The following is a 10,629-nucleotide window of genomic DNA, read 5'->3' as shown; positions in this document are numbered from 1 at the left end:
TCTACACAGCAGGAAGTCCAAGGTAGAGCACTCTTCTTCCAACTTCCTTTACTCCTTGTAAAATGAGGGTTACAGGAGTCGGAGTAAGAAGTCCTCCAGCTTGACATTATTTCAACATTATTTCAAAATAACTGCTTGCTGTGTAGACAAGCACTATATGATTTCAGAATAACATCAATTATTGCGAAATAATGCTGCTGTTTAGACATTGCCTTAGAGTTCTGATTGAGTTTACTGAGCTGGAAGCTAGAAAAAACAAAAACAAACTTTTTATTTATAAAAAGTTGAGCACTTTTATTGCAGAAATGATTCAAGAGACAATAAATATGGAACTCCATAAGGCCATTTTTCAGAGCAGAATTGCACCTGAATGGGAATCTCCATGCTCTATGTAATAGGTGGGTCTATATAATAAGTATTGAGAACTGTGGTTCATTCATATCCATCTTCAGGCGTTATTTTACAGTTATGGTAATGGAAGATCATGTGTCTGAAAGCTTTGTAAATGTATTGATTCTGGGTACAAATGAATCCCCCACCTCTCCAAGCCTGTTGAGGAGCACGGTTTAGGTCTCCAATGCATGTCCACTGATCTTCATATCTCCAGGAAACACACCATTTAGAGTGATCATAATAGGAACGGAAAGTGGAATTCCATGGTGTCTTAATGAGGTTTATGTTGTAGACATGGTGTTGGAGAGAACAGTTGGAGGGAAGCTTCTGTCCATCATGCTGCCAGGATTCTGCTAACAAATCTGTCTGCAACAATTGGGCCATCCAGGCTACGTAGATATCTGTGGAATTTCAGATGTGGAGAAATGATCTTCAACAAAGACCTTTCTTAAGCCATTAAATAAGTTATAAGAGCTCAATAACAGTTAAGAAAGCACAGTTTGAAACCCTCTAACATTCCCTTCCTTTCTCATTTGCTCAGCTCCCAGTTTCTTGGCTTTAGTGATGTTACTAGTCCTCCAGCCAATTTAGAGTCTTCCAGAGAAGACACATCCTGAATCTCTAATGCAAAGAATAAGGGGGGCAGGGGGGAATCAAGCAACCAACCAAACACTTAAAAAGAAATTTTTCATACCCTCTCGATACATGTTGAGGTAGCAAAAAAGAACTACACAAGCCCATTTCTTCCTTTTGAGTAGTAAAAGTAGAATAGTTTTTAGAAGATCCCTCTACTGAACATCTTACAATAATTAAAGTACCAGCCAGGTTTTCTCTTTGCTCTGACTATCTTGCCACTAGTATATCTCCTATTTTGTGTATTTGTTAGTGATTTCCAACAGTGTCAATATAATGATGCAAGGGTTCCCTACCACGGTTATGTTCCTGTCTGTGGTTGAACTTCTCTGTTTCCCTCCAAGAAGATGCTTTGTATTCAATAAGGACAGCTTTTCTTACCATCAACAAAGAAGCGTGATTTAGCAAAATGGAGGAAGTTTTCTCCCTGGGCTGACTGCAGTTTGGAGAGGTGACGCCAGGGAATTAGAGGCAGCACAGACCCTACACAAAGCTTTTGCAGATTCGGGAGGTCAGAATGAAAGATGTCAGGGATGGAGCAGTTGTAGATATTGGGATTGTAGCATAACAATTGTTTATCTGAACAAAACCAAAGACATTAACAAGTACAAGATTAGGACATATTAAAAAAAAGGAACTACATTCCTAAAATATGGTTGTGCCCTGGTAAGTGACTTTGTAAATTTGGTGCCTCACATCCTGTCTTTTTAATATGTTCAAGGTCAAATTTACTGACTTTAGGGACAAAATAAATAATTCTACTACTTTTTATTCCTGCTAGCCCTGCCAATTCAACAGATCTGAGAGCGTGAGCTAGATTCTATTTCCTCCTGTGCAACACTGACAGAATGAGTGAAGGCCTCTGTCATGCAGACACCTGAACACTTTATAAATATAGGCAGTCCCAGTGAAAGCAAGTCACGTGTTTATCTAAGCATCCACAGGCAGCCCCCATTGGTTATGGTTCACCATTTCCAGCCAAGGAGAGCTGTGGGAAGTGGCATAGGCCGGGCCACCGCTTCCTGCGGCCCCCTTTGGCTGAAAAGGTGAACCATAGCCCGTGGAAGCTGCCAAGCTCCATGCGTATGGATGTTTAGATAAACAAAGCATCTCACGAACCACTAGCCACTTACCTGGGGCGGGGGGAGAATCTGTGACACAACGTTGAAAACCCCTCATCTAGCTCATGTATAAGCCCCAGCAAGAGTTTCAGGTTGGCATTTGTCTAACTATCATACCAAGCTCTGCATAAAAAGTAGCAGGAGCAGATGCTACCCTTCTACCAAACAGCCAGAGCATTCACCCAGAATATGAGAGATCCAGTTTCAAATCCCTCTCCTGCCTGTTGTGGAGCAGGGACTTTAAGCCAGGTGTCTTACTATCTAGGGGTACGTCTACACTAGCTCATTAGTTCGAGCTAGGTAGGGAAATTAGGGCAAGCGGAGTTGCAAATGAAGCCCGGGATTTAAATATCCAGGCTTCATTTGCATGTTCCTGGGCGCCGCCATTTTTAAATCCCCCTTAGTCCGAACTCCGTGCCCACGGCTACTAGCGCCACGGAGTAGGTAGTTTAAATTAAAGATCCTAATTCAAACTACCATTACTCCTCGTGGAATGAGGAGAAACAGTACTTCGAATTATGATCTTTAATTCAAACTACCTACTCCGCGCCGCGTGTAGCCGCGGGCACGGAGTTCGGACTAAGGGGGATTTAAAAATGGCCGTGCCTGGGAAGATGCAAATGAAGCCCGTGATATTTAAATCCCGGGCTTCATTTGCAACTCCTCTTGCCCTAATTACCCTACCTAGCTCGAACTAACGAGCTAGTGTAGACGTACCCCAGGAGAAATCCCTAACCAGTGGGCTATGGAGTTTAGATGTTCCTTAGACCTTTGTGCTGAAGTTGTTCCACTTCGTATGGAATACTTACATATTCACTGGGCCAGAGAAAAAGTGAGAATAGCACTATAGCCCAATGGTGAGGGCAATCACCTGGGAGGCTGATGTTCCAATCCCTGCTCCAGTGACTCTGGTGGTACATCTATACAGCACGCGTATTTCAAAATAAGCTATTTTGAATTTTTTTCTGAAATAGCTTATTGAAAAATTGCACAATTACACTACAAGGAAGCCTCAAAATTAGTCCAACACAGGCTTCCCTAATGTGCATCTGCTACCTCAGATTAGAGCCTCAGGAGACACTGGGGAGTAATTGCTTTTGAATGGCCCTGGGAGGAGCTATTTCAAAATAGTAGCAGTGGAGCGTCCGCACTACTGCTATTCCAAAATAGCTATTTTGGAAGAAGTGTTATTCTCGTAGAATGAGGTTTACAGATTTCAAAATAAACCGTCTGTTATTTCAAAATTATTTTGAAATAACAGAATTGCTGTGTAGATGCTCACATTGTTATTTTGAAATAACATCAGTTATTTCGAAATAATTGTGCTGTGTAGATGCACCCTGGGTTTAAGGGCACCATCAATGTTTTTCTCAGGAATGGATTGACCTTGGGTACATGCCACTATTTCTGAATCAGGTACTCAAAAGACTTAGTTTCATTTATTTTTAGCATTGATAATTTGTCACAAAAGATACTCTCATAAATTCCTGTCTTCCCACTGCTGCTTTACTACATGCCATATTCAATCTTAAGAAGAGCTGTAGGTCAAAAACTTCTCTTTCATCAACAGAAGTTGATCCAATAAAAGAAATTATCTCACCCACCTTGTCTCTGTAATACCGTGGGACCAACACGACTACAACAACATTGTAAACATACTTCTGATGTGTCAATGTTATTACCACAGCTGCAACAATGCCCACATAATGTCATCAGGGTATTTTAAATTATGGAGAAAAATTAAATTATTATTATTCATAATGACAATTAACTTCTTTTACAGAGCTTTACATTTTCGAAGCCCTTTACACTTGAACTGATTAATCTCTTCCTAAGGAGGAGCTTGTCATACCTATTTCTGCAAACTGGTTAAATCTGAATGTTACACAGATGGCCATCTGTGCATTTTGCTTTCCAGTTGGTGGATATCGATAACCCTCCTCAGGGAATGGAGGGAACAGAGGGATGCTGTGAATCCCCCAGAAACCTTGTGATTTGTCCAAGAGAAGAAATCCTGTCAAAGTACAGATATTGCAGATAAATTTAGAAACCCATCTAGGAAATACATAAGAATACTAATACCAGAGCACAATACAATTCAAGGTGGATGTTAATGTCCTATTTGAATTTTCTTTTTGCTAAGTATCTAGAGAAATAAATAGATAGATATAGAGATTCATCATGCAATAGAAAATTCATCCTGTCAACATGGCATCCTCCATGCTGAACAAATCTCTCCCCAATTGGGGCTTATAGGAGGCAGCAGCGGTGGGTGGGTGTGTGGGGAAGGAGGGAGGGGAGCTCCCATAGCAGGCATGTTGCCATGGAGACCGAGACACGATAAGGTCTCCAGGGACCTCATCATATCTGTAATCTGAAGATGGTCTAAGACTGCTCATTCTACAGGAAGTCTGGCCAAGCCTGGACCCCTTCTCCTTGGAACAATTAGAAATTCATCAGGTTCCCAATTCAGAAACTACATAAGCATGTGTTTATATTAAAGCCTGTACTTAAATCCCAGTGACTTCAGTGGGACTTAACCACATGCTTAAGACCTTTCTTGAATCATGGGCTCTGTTCCTTACTCCCAGGTAATTTAGAGGTTTGTATTTCTCATTCAATCACATAGGATAGTTGAAGAGCTGTTGCCCTTCTAGCCAGTGTAAATGGCAGCACAGGGCAGAGTGTGGCTTTCTACTTGCAAAAGGTGAGGAACATCAATTTCAGTGCCAGTGAGAAGGGTATGGGGCTCAATAGACATGGAACTGCTCTATAGCACAGGTGCCATGAAGGGAAACCCAAACCAGGTGGATTGGCATGTGTTAATATTATCTGTACAACAGATCCTGCCACATACTTTCGCTTTGGCACAAATGGGGGTTTCATTTTCAATATATAGCTATACATAAAGACAGACATTCTCATCTACACAGAACAGTTCTACAGGCCTCTCCCTGTACCTTTAGCATGTCCTTGTTTCCTGCTGTAATGCTTTGAGTGAGGGACATCATCGTTGTATATCACATAGGCAGTGCTGTCATTCTGCAAAGACATATATAATTTGTGAAATATTAAATTCAGTGAAAGGAAAGAGTATTTATATCTATAACAGAACTTGAGAGTTGGAAGACTTCAGGACAAATGTTTCTCTAGCACTGCTGCAAGCTCATAGATTTCAACTGGATTAGCACTAGAGGAAATTAGAACTGAATACAGCTTTGAGATTTTGATTTTTTCATGTAATATGAAATGTAACCAAGAATGCATATTCTCTTGAACAGTGGAAGAGGCCTTCCTAGAGAGATGGGTAGGTAAATATGTGCAATAACACAATTTGAAAGGGCTCTATTGGGTAACAACCTTTAGTGCAGCTTTTTCTTGTGCAGTTTGTTGGGATACGTCTACACTTGCACCCTAGTTCGAACTAGGGATGCAAATGTAGGCGACCAAAATTGCTAATGAAGCAGGATTTAAATATCCTGCACTTCATTAGTATGATCTCGCCGGCGCATTACTCCGCTGAACAGCTATTTCCTCGTACCGTGTCTAGTCATTTGTACCTGTGCATTGTGGGTGTAAAATGCTTCAGTTTGATACCATTTTCAGACACTTTGCAATGTGCAGAGCAGTGGAATATCAGATCCATCAAACAATACATAACATTTTGAGTTGTCATATTGATTTCAATGGGAGTATGTGAATATTAAAAACTGCTCAGCATGTGTAAAGATGGCAGGACAGGGCCCATAGGGACAGTGAAATAATCTGATTTTTGAATATCTTTTCTATTGAAAATATACTATCTATCATAATTCTTCATTATATTTATTGTAGTACCACCAAGGAGCCATAATGGTCAAGGAACCCATTGCACAAGATGCTCTACAAATACAAGTCAAAAAGACTTTTCCTGCCACCAAAAACTTACAATCTAAGAACTCCTTAGCAATATTTAAATTATGTGAACTGTTTTACAACTCAGAACTCAGTCAAAAACATGGGGCCTTACAATCAAACCTGCAAGCAATCTGCCCTCCCCCATGAATGCTTGCAGACCTTTATTGGTGAATATCAGCCAGCGTATTCCTCCTTTTATTAAAATAAAATGTTTTAGTTGAACCCCATCCATTAAGTCAGACAATGCTTATAACCACTTATTTTGGCTCAGTCACTGGTTACATTTCAGTTACATTTTAGAAGTGCTTTGATCATTTAACACATTTTCTTCATATTATAGTTTAATGAAATATGACTTGCCTTGGATTTATAAGCTTCATAAAGTTGGTTTAATGTTTGTCCCAGGGCACTCTGTGTCATATTGATCAGGAATTTACTCAATTGCCAAGCTTGCATCAAAGAATCCATGTACATGTACTCTAGCCCAGTCCCAGGACTTTCTTTTCTTATATATTTAGGTAACTTATAAAGAAGAAACCTGCAACAATGAAGGATTATTAGACATTCTAAATTATCTTGCTTGGATGGATAAGCCAGTAGCCTCTTCTGTTGTGTGCCACATGAGAGCTTTGAGTCAAAAGTGCCCCCTCACCTCCAGAGAATTAGATCCATGAAAATAAATCAACTGAAAATATTTTAAAGTATGTTCCAAAATATAAAAATATATAAAATAGAGACATAACCTCAGGGGAGTCAGTGTTCTGTGACTGACACTGTGGATGGCAGGCCTGTGCAATTTTGCTCCAGAGGAAACAAAACTCTTAAGCAACATGGAGTTGTAGTGTAAGTGGGCATCATTCCATTGAAGTTAAGGGTGTTAAATCAACTTACAGGGGGTCTGACTTTGGCTTTTAGTAGCCGCTACCTAGCCTGAAGCACATCCATTGCTATTGAGTTGCCAGTGCAATTCGATGCTGAAAAATGACAGTTGTATTCAATAATTATGCTCTCTGTGTCATATCTGGTGATAGAAAATCATTTTTATTGCTTTTTACATCTGTTAGCTCTTCAGATCTAACAGGATTAGAGAATGAGCTAGATTCTATTCCTCCTTGTGGTTCATCAACAGAGTTGTTCAGTAAGTTTCAATCAGTTACACCCCTGAAAATGTGCAGAAGGCAATGGGGGATTCACAGATATTTCTAGGACTCTAATTCACTCTGCCAAACCTTTCTTAGACCTAGTGATGCATGAGAAAATAAAAGGAAGGAATGAGAAAGTGGAGGGAACTCCTTTTCTTTCCCCATTGTAGTATAGCTACCCCACTGATTGCCTGAGCCTGAATTTTGAGTCAATAGAATTAATATCTCTGCTCTTTTCAGTATGCAATTTTCCAGCTGGAGATGTCAAATTACCATGTCCTTTGGACATTTGTTAAGATTCTGCCTAACCTTGGCTGTAAGATGCTCAGGCCTCTTGTGAGGTGCTTTGTGTACAGAACTACCACTGACTTTGGGACACTAGCACCTTGAAACAGGCACTGAGCACCTTACATAATTTGGTATTTTAGGCCCTGTTCCTATGAAAAGATTCCAGGGGACTATCAGGTTTTGTAGAAGGCCTAGAATGAAGAACAGGCACATTCTGCCCTCATTACAGATTATTGATTCTATAATCCTTTGCTCAGATTAAACTCTTATTGAGTACAGGGCAAGTTTTACATGAGTGAAAACTACAAGATAAGCTCCTAAATATAATGTAAATACTTGGGAACATTTGATAGCTTTTCCCCTTGATACAGAGTTTATTCCATGTGTGTCTTGGGAACATAATAGTTGCCATAACAAATCAGACAAGTGATCCATGTAGTTTAGTATGAAATGCTATAGAGGAAGGTGCAAGAATGCCAATAGTGTGCAACTATGGAATATTGTAGAATGAAACCAATTATTAAATATTCAGTTCAGCCTGATGCTCACTGAATACATAATAAGCATTCAGTGCAATCTGTTTTATAGCACACAACTGTCTTTTGAGCAATAGGAAGTTTTATCCAACAGTTTCACTTCTTCTTCTCATTGTTACTTCATACCACACAAAACCGGAATCAAGTAACCCTTGAATATTTTTATCAACAGACCTGAATTACCCAAAAAGTGCAGCAAGTGTCCTTCTTGCTCAATTATCCATGCTTTGGAAGCAATTTCCAATTTATTTTGCCCTTAAAAACCCGATTCTTTTATCTTAGGACTGAATCTTGTAAACTGATCTACATAGGTTCACATCCATGCAGGGGTGCACTTGCACAGATCATTTTGCATGGTTGGAGTCTCTGAACATTTAAAATGTCTTATATAAATCATAGAATCACTGTATTGCTAACTCCCATGATCACCTAATGTAAACAATATAATTTAATAGCAAAAATGTACAGACCTGAGGGATATATCTCATAAGCCTTTCACAACAAGCACAGAAGAAAAATTTCCCTGATCATTTGGGCTGAGTAAATTCATGTGTTTTGTCATTATATTATGATGTAACATGCTCTTCTTTGAGCCCTAAGACATGTGCAAATTGCACACTGGAGGGAATGAAAAGTGGTCTTGTCTTTACCCTCAAGCATTTGAAGGATCAGGGCCTAATTTTCCAAGTAACTAACATTATACAGATCGATCTTTGGGACTGTCTGTAAGAAATGACTGTTTTCTTTTAAAAATTGGCTGATGTTTTCTCTTTGGTGACCCTTGTTTCTAGCAGTACTTGTTCCATTGCCAAAACCCATGAATAGATTTATGAACAACAATAATAATAGGTAACACTTTTCATAGCCAGGTGCATTAGCTAATTAACTATTTTAGTCATTTAACACTGTAAGCAGTGGTCATTGCTGCCAGTTCTAGTGCTGACATATCTGGAGACTGATGGCCCTGACATATCTGGAGACCGATAGCCCTAGTGACTTATCCCAGAAGATGACATCTTCTCTTTAATCACAGAACAGCACTTTCCAACACTCTGATTCTCACATTTTGCTTGCCAATATGCCTCAGTCTGGATCCATCCAGAGAGGATTCAGTCTCCTTGTCCAATCAATTCTTGGCCACTCAGTTGGTATAGCCTAGGAAAGGGGTCAAGTCACACCAATGTTTTATTAAGATTAATAGCTCTGAGGACTGGCCTTAGATTGTGGTGATAACAAAGACTTCCTCCTTTCAAATAAAGTTTCTTAGCAGTGAAAAGCCCTTGAAACAACTCACTCTAACTCAGGTGTTGCCAATGTTGCTGTAAATGCAATTGACTCCTGGGTAAGAACACAGCTAGCATGCTCACTTTGATCATTGGAAATTAGTTTTTTTGTCAACCAATGATAATTTTGCAGGTAGACATGATGCAATGATATGGTAAGTTACAATGAAAGTCAATCAGACTCCGGTAATTTACATTTCACACTCCAGTCATATAGTTCAAACCCTACATCCAAAGTAGAAGGAATTGAAACACATTACAGTTCTTTGATTGTTCTACTTACTGATTTTACATTCCAAAACTTCTCTGCAAAAATTCTTTACCTACCAATCAACCGGGTCACCATCTTCATTTCTGCAGGAAATTTCAGCTGGCGACAGAGACCCGATGGAACTAAGTAACAGCAAAAAAGCACAACTCCATAAAGATCCTGCCGACATTTCTGGACTCTGCTCTACAGAATGAGCAAACACTAGATTATAAAAGACAGAAACACTAACTTCTCCAAATTTGCTACTTTGGGTGCACTGAGCATGAGCACCCGAACTGAGCAAACTCAGTAGCCTTCGCTGTTGCCGCTGCCCTCTCTCTGCCCTCACTGCTACGTAGGATTTGCTTCCTCCTCTTTGGAGGGGTTTAAAATGATTAAGGGGGGCAAATTGCAGCAGGGTGTGTGTCATGGTGTAAGCAGGGGGCAGAAATGTACCGGCTGGGGGGATCAAACTACTGTAGGTAGCGTCAGAAGAGGGGCTAAAGGGGAAAAATTGGGGGGTTGGGGTGGTAGCCGAGGTTAAGTCCAGGGGGGACACTATCAGACCCTTTTTGTGGACAAAATCCCCGTTTAGGGAAGGGGAAGGGGGGGAACAGTTACCCTGGTCTGTGAGCCCTGTTAAACACCCGAGTCTTCAACTGCTAGGACAGGAGGAGTCAGGTTAAAGCTTAAACAGTTACTATTTTATTGTTACAAGGCAAGCTTAGCTGTTAAATGTTACTGCTGTGTTACAGATAACACAGCCACTATAAAAAGGACAAGACAGAAATTACACTAAAAAAAAAGTCACTTACAGGTACCATGAAACCCATTAGGGCCAGACATCCTTTTTCTGATGGGCGGCAGATTCCTCTTCTGGGACAGTGTGTGTAGGAGTATCAATACTGGTACCAGCCAAAGGTAGCCCAAGACCCCATCACCTGCTGACCCAATTGCCGTTGTTATCTGGTTCCTGTCTAGAATCCAGGGCCATTGTTATTCCAGCACCTCTGGAGGCCCTGGAGCCTTTGAAGACAGAGTTTTGCTCTCAAGGATTCTCTCTCCCAAGGATGTCAGAGGGAGGAG

General features: G+C 40.4%; 1 protein-coding gene across 2 annotated transcripts; it reads right to left on the bottom strand.

Moving 5' to 3' along the window:
• Positions 1-237: 237 nt before the first annotated feature.
• On the bottom strand, positions 238-9,781 carry DNASE2B (deoxyribonuclease 2 beta). 2 transcript variants are annotated; one of them, XM_006120288.5, is made up of 6 exons: positions 9,621-9,780; positions 6,405-6,582; positions 5,108-5,189; positions 4,000-4,161; positions 1,408-1,605; positions 249-794 (listed from the first exon to the last, which is right to left on the bottom strand). In XM_006120288.5, exons 1-6 carry the CDS (start codon positions 9,731-9,733, stop codon positions 433-435), a joined length of 1,095 nt encoding a protein of 364 aa, XP_006120350.3. In that variant the 5' UTR covers positions 9,734-9,780; the 3' UTR covers positions 249-432. The 2 variants fall into 2 exon arrangements, with proteins under 2 accessions (XP_025038953.3, XP_006120350.3); XM_025183168.3 differs by lacking the exon at positions 4,000-4,161 and having other exon boundaries at positions 238-794; positions 9,621-9,781.
• Between the last annotated feature and the right edge of the window lie 848 nt (positions 9,782-10,629).

The sequence above is a fragment of the Pelodiscus sinensis genome, chromosome 9 (genome assembly GCF_052426305.1).
Source record: "Pelodiscus sinensis isolate ZL-2025 chromosome 9, ASM5242630v1, whole genome shotgun sequence".
Classification (NCBI taxonomy): Eukaryota; Metazoa; Chordata; order Testudines; family Trionychidae; genus Pelodiscus; species Pelodiscus sinensis.
Note: the sequence above shows the minus strand (reverse complement) of the source record. Positions and strands in the feature narration are given on the sequence as shown.

What these genes read in the sequence shown, in the direction of transcription:
- DNASE2B (XM_006120288.5), bottom strand. Translation starts at nt 9,733, where the DNA reads ATGTCGGCAGGATCTTTATGGAGTTGTGCTTTTTTGCTGTTACTTAGT. An exon ending in ATGAAGCTTATAAATCCAAG is followed by an intron (nt 5,190 to 6,404) that starts GCAAGTCATATT and finishes ATGTCTTTGCAG; the next exon opens with AATGACAGCACTGCCTATGT. An exon ending in ATCACGCTTCTTTGTTGATG is followed by an intron (nt 795 to 1,407) that starts GTAAGAAAAGCT and finishes GAAATTCCACAG; the next exon opens with ATATCTACGTAGCCTGGATG.